At 43.7% G+C, this 17,101-nt stretch overlaps 2 protein-coding genes across 2 annotated transcripts in view; one reads left to right on the top strand and one right to left on the bottom strand.

Annotated features, from left to right (window-relative positions):
* On the top strand, positions 1-14,271 carry lig3 (ligase III, DNA, ATP-dependent). Its single transcript, XM_070843672.1, has 21 exons — positions 1-79; positions 1,059-1,627; positions 2,183-2,311; positions 3,460-3,675; positions 3,762-3,913; positions 4,097-4,263; positions 4,934-5,011; positions 5,306-5,474; positions 7,428-7,583; positions 8,443-8,574; positions 8,654-8,733; positions 8,927-9,014; positions 9,122-9,199; positions 9,276-9,399; positions 10,783-10,925; positions 11,018-11,092; positions 11,504-11,650; positions 11,936-12,086; positions 12,522-12,598; positions 12,711-12,794; positions 13,515-14,271. The coding sequence occupies exons 2-21, from the start codon at positions 1,087-1,089 to the stop codon at positions 13,746-13,748; spliced, it is 3,021 nt and encodes a 1,006-aa protein (XP_070699773.1). The 5' UTR covers positions 1-79; positions 1,059-1,086; the 3' UTR covers positions 13,749-14,271.
* The window catches only part of rad51d (RAD51 paralog D), an 18,623-nt gene continuing 15,125 nt past the window's right edge, over positions 13,604-17,101 (bottom strand). Inside the window, exons 10-11 of the mRNA XM_070843673.1 lie at positions 14,929-15,066; positions 13,604-13,741 (exon numbers count right to left, since the gene is read on the bottom strand). Coding sequence (XP_070699774.1) covers positions 14,971-15,066 — 96 coding nt within the window. The 3' untranslated portion in view covers positions 13,604-13,741; positions 14,929-14,970. The remainder of the gene's footprint in view (positions 13,742-14,928; positions 15,067-17,101) is intronic.

Below are 17,101 nucleotides of genomic sequence, written 5' to 3' on the forward strand. Positions count from 1 at the left end.
CTTTGAGCTGTTGGCTAACAACAATGAAGAGGGGCAGCAATATAAACCGAGCCATCATATCTAACTAGGATTCTTCAAGGTACAGTGATTAAATGTGTGCAAAGACATTAGCGACACTTTGTTTTAGGTGGCTGGTGTGCAGTGTGATCGCTAGCTAGCTAGGTTAGCTGGCGGTGTGTGTATAAGGAACAGAGGGGGTTGGCTAGCTAGCTAGCTAGCTAAGGCTAACCATCTAGGTAGACTAACAAATGCCTTCGTGTCACATGTGAACTCCCAAAGTAAATGTTTGAAGTCATACAAGACGCTAAAGCGATAACTTTTTTCACCTCTAGGCAAAGTTACAAATGAAGTCTAATGAACTGTTAAATGTTGAGGAGGCACATGAGCACTTTGTGTGTCTTTTATGATGTTAAAACGTTGTTTCTGGGAAGTTAAAAGTTGTGTCTAACATAGTTCTGTATTATTCTGGTCAGTTGTGGTTGGATTAGCAGAAATCGTATAGGAAGTAAATACACCATCAAGTCCTTTTGTCAAATGAAACTATTAATAACGTTAAGTAGGTTTGTGCCTTCAGCTCATATGAGACATTGTACTATCTGTCAAAGTGTCTCTTAATGGTGAGTGTCTTTAGGATTGATCCTCATTGATTACAGTAAATATCTGACTTTTGGGTTGATGAGGAAACAAAACTATTATTGGATTATGAGCATGATGAGAGAAAAGTGATGGTCATGATGACCTGGACCCTGATGATCAGTGTTGACTGTAGGCCCAGTAGTTTGGGATCACTTTGACCCTTAAAAGAGAGATTTTAAAAGGAAGTGAGTGCTGATATGTGACATAAAAGGTAGTTTACACCTTTACTCAATAGTTCACTGTCATGGGAGGGAAAGCAAAGGTCTTCCTGATAACATTAACGATGGCTGCAGCTAAATGGAATCATTCCTTTGATTGTTTATTTAGTCTTTGCTTTTCCTACCGTGACAACAAAAACATCCTTTTATGAAGGAAAAACATGAATCATCTCTATAACCATCATGTCTCTCTGCTTTCTTTAGGTTGTAATCTGCTCCCCATCACACCTGGATGCAGAGACCTCTTATACTGTTAGCTCACAAGACTGTCTGCACGGGTCTGCAACCTGTCAAGTGTCAGCAGCTCTGGGAAGTGTACCGAGCCCTTTCTGTCTCTCCGGGCTTTAAACATCTACCTCCAACTGTTCGTTTGTTAAATCTTTCCAGACGAATCCGTTGTGTCTCTCTGGTGTCCCCTAAACACGGACTCCTCCAGAACGATCTCCCCAAACTTTCCCTACATCAGTGTTTCTCCGACCAGCCAGATATGTCAGAACAGAGGTTCATTGTGGAATACGCCAAACGCGGCACCGCGGGCTGTAAGAAATGCAAGGACAAAATCCCAAAGGGAGTAGTGCGCATCGGGAAGATTGTGCCAAACCCTTTCAGCGAGTCTGCAGGGGAGATGAAGGAGTGGTATCATGTGAAGTGTATATTTGAGAAGCTGGAGAGGGCGAGAGCCACCACGAAGAAGATCGAGGACATCACAGATCTGGAGGGCTGGGAGGAGCTGCAGGACGAAGACAAGGAGCTCATTAACAAACACGTTTCAGGTACAACAGGCACACAAATCACATCGTCATGGTAACCAACAGCCGCATTTCTTAGTAATGCTAGGTGAGTCTCACGTTCTTGCGCCTGTCATGCATGTCAGCTCACCTGCTCAGGCAGTGTGTGGCCCCTACATGGTTTAACCCTCCAGGACAGCATCACGTAAACATGTTCTCAGGAGACTTTCACATGATTGAAACAAGATGACGGTTAGCGAATCAGCAAACATCTGTTTGTTAAAGCTCATTTGAAGCCTCGTTTCTCTGGTTTGGCTTTTGGCTTCAGATCAGAATAGATAAACAATGAAACAGATTCATGACTGAAACAACAGAACCGGTAAGATGACTGTGTGGATGTGCTGTACATGATAGTGTGTGTTATGTATATGTTGTCATGCATGAATCTGACCAGTGGATTCCTTCATAAACCCATTCAGTGTTCACATGTTTGCTCTTGTGTGAGTCACTCCTTCACTTGTATATAAAACTTAAATGGGTGCAGTACGTCACGTCACAGAGTTCCTTATTTGTTCTAAAGCCGTTTGTCTCGTCTTGCAGACCTTATGGCCAAAGTCAATGCAAGTCCAAAGAAGAAGGTGCAGGCCAAGATGAACACCTCCGGCCAGCTAATGGCTCCTCCCGCTGATCCTTCTGTCAACGCTCCACGCAAGTTCTCTGGCTTCACTGGTAAGATATGACACGACGGGTCAAAAGCTGCTCTAGAGCCAATCCTAAGAGAGGAAAGGTGACAGAAAGCTGATCAGTATTACAGGGAGAGTAATGGATGCAGAGAACGTTACACTAAATACTAAATAAACTTACTTTACACAAGAGTTGATGATTTTTTTATTCTTAGACAGACAAAAGGAAGTTGGATCAGAGAAGGTTGAAGGAATGTCTCACATCTCTGTCAGACTGTTCTCACAGGGAGGGCTGGGCCCTGAACACACCACAGAAATATGTTCAGGTGCAGTTTACTGTTGCCCCACTAGAGGGAGCTCTTCTGCAGAACGGCAGCAGAAAAACACACATATGCTGAACATAAAGACAGTAAATACACAGTAAGAAGTCCTAATCCTAGAGTCCTAATCTGTGCAGAGAACTAAGAAGCACTTTTTGTATGTATGAAAGACAAATAGAAACTTGAACGTGTTGCACCTGCTTTTTGGACACCTGTATCTCTGAATGAAGGAGAGGATGTCAGCATTTGCTGAGCTGGACTCAACTTTCTGTGATTCAACTTTCAAATTCCCATATTAACAAATCAGTGAGAAACCCAGGACTGATTCTGTGATCGCCTCTCTCATAAATTAGCACCTTCAGCTTTCTGTCAACGTTAAAAACAACATTTAACCTCCACAGAAGATACAGCCCTGCGGTTATATCAAAGCTGGATGACAGAGGAGGCAAGTCAGTGAGCTTGTCCAGCACACAGTCGGGACTGTAGCAACAAATAGATAAAAGACAAACTGTTTTTCATAATTCATAGTATTTCATAGTTCCAGCAGCAATGTAAGACATCAGTAATATAGTCATGCTGTGTATGAATAATGAAAAACAGCCTTAAGTTTGAATCGGCACAGAAAGCTGATTTGTATGCAGCCTGAGAGGCACAACTAGAGCAGGCCCCTTGTGTCACCAGAATATGGCTGTGTGACCGTTATGTTGTTGTACGTGTGTGTCTGTACAAGACAAAGCTGTTACTTTAAACGTATCCATGCATTCAGAAACTGTAAGATAGTTTAAACAGCTCAAATCAGGATAATGGGACTTTGCACTGGCTTTGTTAAACTGCTCTTATCGTCCGCTCTCTTCCTCCTCCATCGTCCCGTCAGCCACGAAGGCCGGCGCCTCCAGCAGCCCAGGACCGTCATCCTCCCCTGCCAAAGCCAGCCAAGGCAGCGGCCTGTCCACCCAGCTCTGTGACCCCAAACACAAGGACTGCCTCCTCAGAGAGTTCCGCAAGCTCTGCGCCATGGTGGCCGAACACAACAGCTACAACGTCAAGACGCAGATCATCGAGAAGTTCCTCAAGAAGGGCTCTGGTGGAGGTTGGTGTTTTTCTCTTTATTTCAGCATGTGACAGAATCCAAGGGCAGGATTTCTTCTCTAAAATGTTTACTTTCTTCCATCCTAGACAAGTTCCACGGAGATCTTTACCTGACGGTGAAGCTGCTCCTGCCCGGCGTTGTAAAAAGTGTCTACAACCTCAACGACAAGCAGATTGTAAAACTGTTCAGCCGCATATTCAGATGTGACCAGGATGAGATGGTGCGCGACCTGGAGCAGGTCTGTGATCCGCTGGCTCTCTCACACACATGGACTCCTGCTCTTTATGAATATTTAAAAGCACGGCACACCTGCTGAATGTTTTAATATCTTACCAGAACCCCTCTGTAGCTCTTCTCGGGGGTCTGCTCACATTGTGTTATTAAAAAAGACCTAAGTGTAGAAAATGATGTTGTTCTTAAGGGCGACGTGTCGGAGACGGTGAGGATGTTCTTCGAGGAGAGTAAATCATTCCCGCCTGCTGCCAAGAGCCTCCTGACCATCCAGGAAGTGGACGCCTCCCTGACCCGCCTCGCCCAGCTGACTAAGGAGGACGAGCAGCAGACCGAGCTGGAGGACGTTGCCAAAAAGTAATATAGCACCTCACCTTTGTTAGGCCGGGTAGGAAACCAGCACAGATACGGCAATTTAGTAAAATGCCTCTGATAAAGATCTGCAGTGTTAAAAACAGCTCAGGGCTCTTCTTCAGTCTCTCCAAAAACAGCATGAACGATCATGTTTTACTACAAAAAGCCAGGGAGACACATTTTATGATTTCTTTTCACACTATTTGTAAATCTCGCAATTATTTTTCTCCCACTTGTTTTGCTTGCGCTGCCTTTTTATTGTCGGTGTTGTGCAGTTTTCTCTTCCTCGTAGATTGTCTGCCTCAGGCACATCTAACACACACAGACACAAACAGCAGACATCTTCATTTGACATTCTGCCCTCCACAGCAGCAAATGCCAGAGTGGGACTATTGTTTATTTGTCATAAACTGTATCTTGCTAGCTGTAAACAGGCACCAGCATTATTTAGTGCTGCGCTGAATAAAAGGTCTGGCACATGAGCCGGACCTGTGCTCCTGTCTGTCTCACACACTTTGTGAGTTATTTAGCTTCTGTGAAATCAAGCAGCCAATTGAAGTAATTATTTTGTATTCTTCCACATTTACATCTTGTTATTATAGAGCCTTTCAGCTGGGACTTCTGCTCCATAAAATGCTGTGATACTCTAATCTGTGCTCTCTTTTCTTTGTAGATGCACCAGTAACGACCTGAAATGCATCATCCGACTTATTAAACATGACTTGAAGATGAACTCAGGAGCAAAACATGTGTAAGTGTCTTTGTCGTCTGCCTACAAGTTAATATCCACACTGTTCTTTCAGCACTCTGAACACAGGTTATGTACCCTCGGGCTTTGCTTGAGAAAGTAGAGGAGGAGTTACATAAAGATAAAATTATTATTATTATAGACAAAAGATGCAAAATAAGAAAGCAAGCCTGATGGAAGCCGTCTGAAGGAGAGTGTGACCTCACACACAGACAACCATGAATAAACACACTAATATGTGACTGATAGAGTAGAAAGTAACCCTGAACTCCTCTGTCTTCATTACCTGTTATGCAGCCTGGACGCTGTGGATCCGAATGCTTACGATGCCTTCAAGGCCTCGCGCAATCTGGGTGACGTGATTGAGCGGGTGTTGAGGAATCAGCAGGAGGCGTCTAATGGTTCCGGACCGAGGAAACTCCTCACTGTGGAGGCGTCGCTCATGACCCCCGTCCAGCCCATGTTGGTGAGCATCGCTGCTGCAGTGTGACTGTTTTCACTTCCCTCATTCGTCCACTCAACCTTCATCGGACTCAGTGTGAAGGTCTTTCCCACTCTGATGTGACCTGATGTGACCTTTGTGATCTCAGGAACTACATGACATGAACATGCACACACTCAGATAATAGACTCCCTTAATTACTAAATCATTGCACATTATATTTATCCAGCAGTAGTAAAATATCCACTCTTGCTTCAGGGTAAGGTCTGTGGGTTATCTGTGAAAAAATAAGTGGACTAAATTAGAAATAGATTTCCAATAAAAGACAGTAGTTGTTTCTGTAATACCTGCTGTAGTACCTTTAATGGCCTTCTGTGCAGGTGAATGTTGTTGGTTTAATGGAATGAATTCCAAAAGCACCGTTTGACCTCTGAATGTTGGCTCAAAGGCTTCAGGGTGATTTTTACAAAGTTAAATGCAAAAAAAAAAAACCAAAACCAAGCTTTAGATTCAACAGATTCCTTTCATTCAGTTCAGGGTGTCACCTTCTCCTGCTTCAGTAGATTAACAGGGCCATATGTTGGTGTTAAGAAAGCCTCCACACATAAATGCAGTGGAAGCTGCGTCACTGCTCCACAGGGCTCAACGAGATCCTTCACCTCCGTGGAAAAGTCCACATGTAGAGAGTGTGATGTGCAGCAGGCAGCACGGGACTCCTTTCTTTGTTTGGTCGATGTGTGTGTGTGTGTGTGTGTGTGTGTGTGTGTGTGTGTGTGTGTGTGTGTGTGTGTGTGTGTGTGTGTGTGTGTGTGTGTGTGTGTGTGTGTGTGGCACCAAAAACACTGTGACCACCACCGCCCCCCATGTATTTTGTATCTTCTTCTGTTCCACGTCCATAAACTTTATCTACTGTGTAGTGTGTTGGTCTGTAATGATGGAGCAGAAGTACATCCTCCTCCTCTGCATGTAAACACACCACTGTGATCTGATGCTGTTGTCCGAGCGTTTGACCTCCCTAACGTGTGTGTGTGTGTGTTTGTTCTCTCCGAGGGATGCAGCTAATGTGGATTCAGCTCTTAATCTTAATAATCCCACTGATTAATGGATCAGCTGATTGGTCCCTGACAGATGAAGTCCTCAAACATCTCCCAAAGATGTTCAGTTAGACTTTTTTCACAAGTGATTACTGACAGTGATGAACAAGTGAAGCAGTTATCAAAATAGTTGATTAATTCAACAGTTAACTTCTCAGTAAATTGTTGCAGCTCTGCTGTAAACACATGAATATCTTTGTGTTCATTCAGCATGATTTGAAATGTGCTTCCACCCTTAAAGTGCACACGACACAGCAGACTTTTAGTCACATGGTATAAAAACACATAGAAGCTCAGTGCAGCTGTGTCACATTTTAGTTTACAAATGAACAACGTGGTCCAGTCGCCTCCAGCGTCCCTGTGTTCAGTCTGAGCGTCCTCGTGTCGCCGAGGAGCTTTGAAACGTGGTGCGTCCACTGAGAGCAGCAGGGGAATGTGCTGCACAGTCGTATCGATTAGTGTGAGAGTTACCGGAGTGGCTGGACCAGAATACACTGCTACAATATTGACAAGAATAAATTAGCTTTCGGGTTGAACACCGACATAAACACACGTCTGCCAGAGGATTTACTTTATGATGCAATTTTTGGTCTCCACTGGAAACCGTTTCTCTCTTGCTGTCGTTATTATTGCTCTCTCCTCTCTGTAAAATCATTTCTAATGGTTACAATAACACTTTTCTCAAGAAAGTAACTCTGAGATGTGGCAGCACAGCAACGTCTCTGCAACAAAGTCAGACTGTCAGACAGGTTGTAAACAAGCCAGTAGTCATCTGATGGTATCTGAGCCACTTTTGCCACCAGAGCAACAAGAGAAAACTTTTAACGAAACGTAATTGTCTGTGAGAGCTTGGGAAATGATCGTTTCCTCATTGTGATTTCAGGCAGAGGCGTGCAAATCTGTGGAGTACGCCATGAAGAAATGCCCCAACGGGATGTACTCGGAGATCAAGTATGATGGAGAACGTGTGCAGGTGCACAAGAACGGAGACAACTTCAGCTACTTCAGCCGCAGCCTCAAACCAGTGCTGCCTCACAAAGTCAGTCTAATCACACACACACACACACGCAGCACAAATGCAAACGCCCACACGCAGGCTGTGAAGCTGTATACCAATTAGTATGACAGCGCTTGTAGGAAAGAACCTCCTCAGGTCTGCCTCTGCAGGATTAGTAACTTAAAGGTTTTTTCCCAGCGTGAAACTCAGACATGTCCTCCAGTGACTCCTCAGCGTTTACTTTCCCAGCGTGCAGGAACAGACGGCTGCTCGTCACGTTCACCGGCCTCCTCACACCACCAGAGGCTGCTGCCGTGCACACAGTGGACCTTACAGCAGCCTCGAACCTCAGTGAACCTCAGCAAACCTCAGCAAACCACACCAGGCATTGGTGTTTCTATCCCACTCTTCTCACAGCTGTGCAGACTGTTGAATGATAAACGACGGATCCTCGGTTCTATTTCAGCCTCACTGATTATTTAGCCTTTTTTATGCTGGTTGGCTTTAGACGTGCCGCCCTGCCCACGCTACCCGTCGGCCAAATGGCTGGCAACGGCGCTCCATCCCCTGTAATTAGGCAATTTATGTTAATGTTAGACTCCATTCCCCCCCCCCCAGAGAATGTTAACCTAATTATATAGTCCCAAGTTTCCTAATGATTCTGATAAATGATAACACCTACAGCCCGTCGACCACAGAGTGTGATGAAGGTGGAAATTTTAGCTTTTAATCCAAATATTTAAAAACATTCTTAATCTCTATGAGCTTCACAGTAACTCTCCTTTTATTACTCACACACTTCGCCTGTAGGGCCCATTAAACACCTGGAGTTATAAAATAAATAAAACCCTCTTATTTCTACACAGTTTCCCAGCTCTGTGTGTCCCTGTTGATGTTGCAGGTGGCCCATTTCAAGCAGTACATCCCTCAGGCTTTTCCCGGGGGCCACAGTATGATATTGGATGCTGAAGTCCTCCTAATTGACACAAACACCAGCAAACCCCTGCCCTTTGGGACCCTGGGCGTCCACAAGGTGAGAACATCGCAGCCAATTTGCACCTCCTCTGGGTCGTCGGTGTCACACTTCACACTTTCCTCTCCCCTCCCCTCAGAAAGCTGCCTTTCAAGATGCCAACGTGTGCCTTTTCGTTTTCGACTGTATATACTTCAACGGCGTGAGTCTGATGGAGAGGTAACCTGCTTTCTTTCCATTCATACCAGTCATTTTATAACTGCAGGTCATTTCCCCAAACTAGAACAGAACAGAGTTCTTTCATTATTTTTAAACATACCGTACGTCTTCAGCGTCTAGTTCTGCCTCAGGTTTGGTTTACATTCAGGACTTTGGTCGTCGTTAATGGTGCAATGTGTCTCATCACCTTCAGGCCTCTGTGTGAACGCAGGAAGTTTCTGCATGACAACATGGTCGTAGTCCCCAACAGGATCCTGTTCTCAGAGATGAAGCACGTCACCGTGAGTACAACTCTTGGTTTCCTGCTGTGTGTGTGTGTGTGTGTGTGCATCTGTAAAAGCTCCTAATATCGTGTGTGTGTGTGTGTGTGTGTGTGTGTGTGTGACAGAGGGCAGCAGATCTGGCCGACATGATAACTCGGGTTATTAGAGAGGGACTTGAAGGCCTCGTGCTGAAAGACTTAAAGGTGAGCTGCTCTTTCTTACGTGAACAGTAAGTCCTGCAGTCCTTTCATGGTGCTGATGGAGCTCTTCATGTCTCAGGGCATGTATGAACCAGGGAAGCGCCACTGGCTGAAAGTGAAGAAGGACTATTTGAACGAAGGGGCGATGGCAGATACGGCTGACCTGGTGGTGCTGGGGGCTTTCTACGGAAAAGGCTCCAACGGTCTGTAAACCACCCCCATCAGAGACTTTTCCACTTGTTCCTGCAGGGTTTTTTTAATGTTTAGCCACTTTAGCCACACGAGAGCGTGACCCTTAATTACTCTTGATTTCTACTAATTCTGTGACGCTTTTGCAAATAATGTTCAAGTTTCAGCAGCACTGACACTCAGGATGTGTTTAGGTAATTATATGAACATTAGGTATTAGGTAAGAGGGCACAGAAAACATCTGGACCCTTGTAGATCAGTGGGTTAGAATATAATCTGCTATAATATGTAGATAGATTCTGTATGAACTTTGCTCAGACACGACGGTGGAATTAACAACACTACAACAATATTATGTGAAGAATGCAGAATCCAGCATTTCATGAGAAAAATATGCAGATGGAACCGAGTGCATGAGGAGAGGATGTCATTGGTGAAGCATACAAGCAGACAATAAATGGGAGCAATTGAGGAGGCTGGGTAATGAGCCTGAGACAATGGAAGCATAACAAATGCAGAAACAAAGGTACAAATCTCAAAAGCACAGCTAATGAAGACAGCTCATGCAGTGTGAAGACAAGCTAATAGCAGGAACAACAAAACAGATGAAACACGGCACACTGTGGGACGAGACAAAAACACAGCTGCTGGAAAAAAAAACACCTTATAAAATGGGTTTGAAGAGAGTAGGTTTTTAAACTCCCCAAACTTTTGGAATTATGAAAAGGAACCGTACAAAGACAGACTGCAGGATCCTTTCTGTTAAACCAGAAATAGGCTTTGCATTTCACTATTCAAACCCACCAGACTCCTTTGAAAAAAACAGTAATTTTACCTCGCATAACAAAGGAGTTGCTGCCCCATCGATCAGCTAGTGTGTCTGTGTTATTGTGTGTTACACAAATATAATGTATTAGATCTGAAGCAACCCTGTAAAACACCTCAGTAACATGAACACAAACAGACTGACGGAGACAGCGTTAGACCTACAACTCCTGTGAAACATTACTGTTTTATCAATGGAGTCTGGTGGCTTTGGACTGAGCAACACAACAGCTGTTTGTGGTTAAACCAAAAGGATCTTCCAGGTCTCTCTCTGTAGGGATCCTTTCCATGATGCTGTCACACACTTAGAATAACACTCTGAGCCTGTCAGTGGATCAAACAAGCTCTTTTAGTGGACCTACTGTGATCAGGTGCAGTTGTGTTCAAGTGTTACATCACAGCCATTGTTGACTAATTACAAATATATTGTGAAGTGTGTAAAAACGGGGCCCATGTTGTCCTGAAAGTTGAACTAAAAAGTGAATGTGTATATTCAAAGCCTGTTCTGCAGATTCTCTCTCTCCTAAATGTCCCTCCTAATGTCATGTGTGTTCTTCAACCCCCCCCCTCAGGAGGCATCATGTCCAGCTTTCTAATGGGCTGTTATGACCCACACTCAAAGAAGTGGTGCACCGTCACCAAGTGCTCTGGAGGCTACGATGACGCCACCTTGGCCCGGCTCCAGAAAGAGCTGGATGTGATCAAAATCAGCAAGGTCAGAGAAGATCCACTTAGAGACCTGCCTGCAATATTGACCTGATGTAATACAATTGAGAATTAATCTTTAGCATGTGTGTCTTTGTGCAGGACCCAAGCAAAATCCCAGGCTGGTTCAAAATCATTAAGAACTATTATCCAGATTTCATTATTCGCGATCCTGAGGTGAGATTCCATTATTTATCACGTTTATGTTTCCCAGTGGGCCGTTGATGCAGCGCCCAGCTGTATATCTGCACACTGCAGACCTTTAAATGAAGCAGCGAGCTAAAAGCGTCTCTTACATACGTCTTCTGCAGGAATTCCTCCAAACAAATTACTCTCCATCGTGTTGTGATAATGGTGCTGCAGAGCTTGGGGGGGGTCTGTGTGAAGTCTCGCATGACGACACTTCAGATGGAAAATGTTACAGTGAAATAACCTTTTCTTGCTTTTAAGTCTAAAACTTGGTAATGAAGCCCAGCCTTTGTTTAAACAGTAATAGTCATGGATTTTTTTACTTTCATTTCATGGAGAAGCGCTCGTGTATTTGTTTTGTCACTTATGTTGCTGCTGTTGTTGTTTCCTCTGCTGCAGAAAGCGCCCGTCTGGGAGATCACAGGCGCAGAGTTTTCCAAATCAGAAATGCACACAGCTGACGGCATCTCCATCCGCTTTCCCCGCATGACACGCATCCGTGATGACAAGGACTGGAAGACCGCCACCAACTTGGACCAGCTCAGAGTAGGAGAACGCCATTTTGACTCAAGTGTTGATAATGTTCTTCCCAGGTGCAAAGAAAACACAACTGTTCTGGTTAAGTACTGAGCTTTCAAGGACCCTTGTAGTTAAATGCAGTTTAGTGAAAGGAATGAAAGCAGCGACACCTGACGACAAACAGGTTAGAAATCAGTCAGCAGTGGGTTAAGTATAGTTTAGAGGACGAGGACGTCAGTTTCTACAAACATCTGTGAGTGAGTTGAAATACTGTGTGAGGAGTAAAACACTAAATGATCTGACTGCACTCAGGAGCTCTACCGCATATCCAAGGAGAACTGTGACTTCAAAGTGACAGCCGGACCGTCGACGTCCAGCGAGGACAAGGGCTCATCGGGGGGGGACAGCGGAGGAAACTCGCCATCGCCTTCTTCCCACGGACGTGCCCCACCCAAGAAGACCAGTGAGTACACATGAGGGCTGAAGCACCGCTTTGTCTGTTTTCATACCTTTTTAACTGTATAAAACTACACAACATCTTAGAATTACTGGCCTTAACACTTAATGGGAGTCGTTTCACCTGTAAATATCAGTATAGTCCGGAAATGTCCGTCAGTCTTTTACTTTTTTAGAGTGAAGCAGAGTTAATCCCTGAAGTTTCGCCCCCAAACAGTTCTTCACACTTACTGTCCCACAGACTTTTGCCTGTTTCTGTACATTCAAAGTACAGCAAAGTCAAGAGGCCCCCACCATCTTTTTAAAATCCAGTTTGAGGCAAAGAGTGAGGACTCAGAGTCATAGAAGTGTGGAGTATTTATTTACAGTGGAAAACGGTTCAGATTACATGTTAGTTTGACCAGTAAGTCCGACAGAGGTTTAACATGTTCTCACCTCACAGGCAGCAGCACCCCCAAACCCAAGGTGGTCAAATCGGAGCCTCGCACTCCGGGCTCAGACGCCCCCAGCGCCAAGAAGGTATCGTATTCACACGACACAGTAATCCTGTCACAGTTTGAAGGAGCAGCCTTCACCTGACAGGCTAGACTTCGTGCAGCAGTAATGAACGGACCGTCCTGTGTCCTCTTAGGTGAAAAAGACTGAAAGTGTTCACAGCAACGGACAAACCAAAGCGAAGGCCACCTCCAAACTGCTGGAGCCAACGAATGACAAGGTCAGTCAGATCTCTCTTCACTTACCTGGAAGCAAATCAGGGTAGTGAAAGTGTTTGGTGCTCTTTAAGACTCTAGTTTTAAACTTTGTGGGGTTTAACGGCTGTTTTTTGCAGCATCAGATCTGATAACGTTGTATTTCCAGTAATTGCTGAGATCTCAGGATACGGTGACGTTACTAATAACAGGTTTAAGGCCTGAACCAGGAGTAATGTGACAGCTTAACCAGATTATGTTCTAATTTAGAGGCAAAACTGAAAGCAGGTGCGCCTCAGATGCTAATTCCTCGTTTCACTGGAAGACTGCGTACATGCACAATCAGACAAGTACAGCAGGCTGAAGAACTGTGACTGTGTTTAAACAGACTTCTCGGGTGATACTTTTACTACTTGTTCATCAAAACTGACGGTCAGAGCCGTGGAAATAACAGTCAAGTCAGGGTTTTAAGCTGTGACTGATTAATTAACACGTTTCAGACAGTTTTAGTCGATCAGGTTTAATCCATCTTTGGTAGCTTGATTCTGACAGTTTGGCATCATTAGACACTTTTTGATTGTTGGTGTTTTGGACTTCTGGTAACACAAAGTGAGTATTTTTAATCTCAACATCTCATGAACTAAACTAAGAGTTAGAAAAACAATCCAAATGTTGATTAGTTGCAGTAATGCTGCTGCACGGTGTGTGTGTGTGTTCTCTGCTGACCGTCGGCGTGTTTCCTGCAGACGCTGCTGGACATCTTCAGCGGGGTGAAGCTTTTCCTGCCCGTCTCGGTGCAGGACTTTGACAAACTGCGGCGGTACTTTGTGGCGTACGACGGAGACCTGGTGGCGGATTACGAAGCCGCCTCGGCCACTCACACGCTGGCTGAACCCGAAGACGACAGCCAGGCCCAGAGAGTGTCGCCCCGCTGGATCTGGGAATGTATCCGCAAGAGGCGCGTGGTTCCTCCCTGTTAACAGCAACAAATAAAGACACAGTATGACATTTGTACACAGCGTTAGCCTGTCCATAAGCTACTGACCATCACTGAGGCCATGTCCGTGGATTCAGTTACTCACCGTTCTTAGACGCCATCTTTATTTATTCTTTCTTGTAAGTAAAGAGGAAGCAGAAAGTTTTGTACACTTGCAGTTTACGTTTAGTCGGGGGGGATTTTTGCCAATTTCTTTTTCAGATTGTACTAACGTTAGCTGTAGCCAATTTCCTGATGACATTTTTAATGAAATGAGGTCTGCTGAAGCAAATGGAAGAGAAGTGTAGATGTAGTTTTTTTTAAAAAAAGCGTTTTCCATAAAGTCTGTAGTAACAGCAGCTACACACTGTGTACTTTAAATCATGTGACCAAACCAAGCAAGAAAAGGGGTTTATGTGTTGTGTGTTATTCTTACTGCGAGGTATTAAAGCCCAGATAATGAACAGAGAACAACCTGATCTGTCTGCCATTAGAAATAAACAAAACGCTGACAAAGACAATTAAAATGTCTCCATGACATCATTGTAACGCTGTTTATTTTGCTGTAGAAAAGGTTGGAGGTGTCACAGATGTACTGAGGCTCTGTTAGAATTTACTAAGATCATGATGATGAGAAGCTTTTCCTCTCCTCCTTCACTAAATACAGTTCACTGCTTCTAAATCATGAGACTCTTTGTACGATCCAGTGCTGAAAGGCTTTTTTGTCTGAATGGCTTTCAGGATAATTCACCTTTTTTTTTTTTATCCCCGGGATACTTTAGGGTATGAGGTGGCTTAATTAAATGTTTGAATGTACTGAAGCTCCCAGGGGCAAAATCCACCCACACGGACCTGCTGTGCTTCCCCTGAACAAAGCAGAAAGGGACTTTGTTGCCTCCGTCTTCCTCCCTCCTCTCAACAGGTAAAAACCAACGTTAATAATCTCAAAGGAGTCTGCTGCCGGTGCCATCATCTAAATGGGTCAATTATGTAGCTATTACGCATTATTCTAATGAAAGTAACAAACCAAGGAGATAATGATTGTAGCATCAGTCTTTCTGATTGGAATTAACTTGAGCAATCATTTGAATATTTGCACAATGCTGTGTATTATCAGAGGGGAGACAGGAAATCAGAAACTTCAAAGACACACAGTTTCCTCTCAATTTTGGCTCGTCACGTACCTTTGATCAGACATTTAGACGGAGGATTACGGTTCGGTCTCATCAGGGATCAGTCTCATCCAGTTTTCTCTTTCCTGAGGAGCCTTCTTTAGAGCGACTCCACCACTGCAAGTCGAACTCTTCTTTGATGTGACAAGGCTAAGAAGTGGAGCAGATGACAGTGTTGATTTACAAGTTAAAAAATACTCAGCTGCAGTATAAAACATTCATTCCGGCTATGTTCACTCCGAGTGCGCTTCTTTGTTTCATCTGACGGACTTCTTTTATGACTCCAAAACAGAAAATGTATAATTAATGCCTTTGTGGACAGTTATTTATGAGATGAGGAAAAAGAAACAAAGACTGTGAAACAGTTTTCAACATAATAGCAATTTCATCCCGTTGCCATTAATATCCACTGATGTATTTGCTATATTCAGAAGCCTCTATTGTCTGCTGCTCTACCTGTCCTGTCAGACACGCTGGTTCCTTGACACGTACTGTCACCACGACCACAGTCATTACACTTGTATAAATAGTCGTGTTTTAGAAGCTACACTTCTTCAATTATTGCACGTTGACTAAATATGGAACATGGAAGCGGGATGTTCAAGTTATACTCCTCCGGGAATCCTATTGTACAGTGGGTACGGAAAGTATTCAGACCCCTTCACTTTTCCCACATTTTGTTATGTTACAGCCTTATTCCAAAATGGATTAAATTATTTTTTTTCCTCATCAATCTACACACAATACCCCATAATGACAAAGTGAAAAAAGTTTTTTAGAAATTTTTGCAAATGTATTAAAAATAAAAAACTGAAATATCACATGTACATAAGTATTCACACCCTTTGCTATGACACTCAAAACTGAGCTCAGGTGCATCCTGTTTCCACTGATCGTAGAAGAATGGGAAAAACACCCCAAATGCAGGTGTGCCAAGCTTGTAGCATCATACCCAAGAAGACTTGAGGCTGTAATCGCTGCCAAAGGTGCCTCAACAAAGTACTGAATAAAGGGTGTGAATACTTATGTACATATGATATTTCAGTTTTTTATTTTTAATACATTTGCAAAAATTTCTAAAAAACTTTTTTCCACTTTGTCATTATGGGGTATTGTGTGTAGATTGATGAGGAAAAAAAAGAATTTAATCCATTTTGGAATAAGGCTGTAACATCACAAAATGGGTGTGAATACTTTCCGTACCCACTGTATATTTATATTCATATAAAAGATATGGAGGATAATAATGTTCCCTATGGATTACTATGGTGGATTAACTCCAACAGTAATTATTATCCTGACTAATAACACTGATTACTGACAGATTTTCATACTACATATATATATATAAAGGATGCACTGACTAACAGAGAAACACACAGCTGTGAATATGTGGTTTGTAGTACTTGAGTACAAAAAAAGGCTAAAAAGATAACTGCAAGTACAAAGGGCACAAAAGCTTCTACAGCAGCTTTGCACAAGAAAAAAGAAGCTAATTTGTAGAAAATTTCCTTTTTGGCGATGGTAGTAAGACATTAAAGAAAAGACTAAGATAGACTTTTAATGAGCAGAAATTAGCCGAGCAGTCTGCAACAGGCAAAGCTCCAAAAAGATAGTACGGTAACAGCTAAAGCACCAACAACAAAGCCGACCAGAGGACTCTAAAGTTTTCTAATGGTCGAAAGCTCGAGTGCTCACTCAAGGTTCTGCATTTTGTCACGTCTTGTACGTGAACAAGTGTCCCTGCGTGAGACCAGCATTGCCTTTGGGCAGACAGCTGAGTGTCCTGGATACAAATCAGCAGGATGCCGCCGCTGTCTATCACAGCCTGTCTTTGTGAATTACAATTAGACTGGTACACCTTTCTCATGCAAATCTCTCCTGAGGCTGCCAAATGGGAAATAAGGAGCTTCTTCATCAAACCTGACCCATTAAAGCACCTTTAAAAGAACAAACTCTACATCAGCGTTTCTGTTTGGACAAGACAGTCGACTGTGTGAAGAAGTGGATGCAGCCTTAAACCTTCTCTCTAACGTCCAGCAGGGGGCGACTGCACTGGCTCCAAACAGAAGTCTGATTGGATGGAAGTCAATGAGAAAAAGAGCCGACTTCTCTCCTGATTCATCAGCTCAGTGAACATTTTCCTGATTATGATCTCAGTTGCTAGTTTACAGTCTTCTTCAGC

This window comes from Pempheris klunzingeri, chromosome 14 (genome assembly GCF_042242105.1).
Source record: "Pempheris klunzingeri isolate RE-2024b chromosome 14, fPemKlu1.hap1, whole genome shotgun sequence".
Lineage (NCBI taxonomy): Eukaryota > Metazoa > Chordata > Actinopteri > Acropomatiformes > Pempheridae > Pempheris > Pempheris klunzingeri.

Bases quoted from the DNA above. Each gene is read 5' to 3' on its own strand.
- lig3 (XM_070843672.1), top strand. From the start codon at position 1,087: ATGCAGAGACCTCTTATACTGTTAGCTCACAAGACTGTCTGCACGGGT. The intron at 7,584-8,442 runs GTCAGTCTAATC...TTGATGTTGCAG, and splicing joins AACCAGTGCTGCCTCACAAA to GTGGCCCATTTCAAGCAGTA. The intron at 12,087-12,521 runs GTGAGTACACAT...CTCACCTCACAG, and splicing joins TGCCCCACCCAAGAAGACCA to GCAGCAGCACCCCCAAACCC.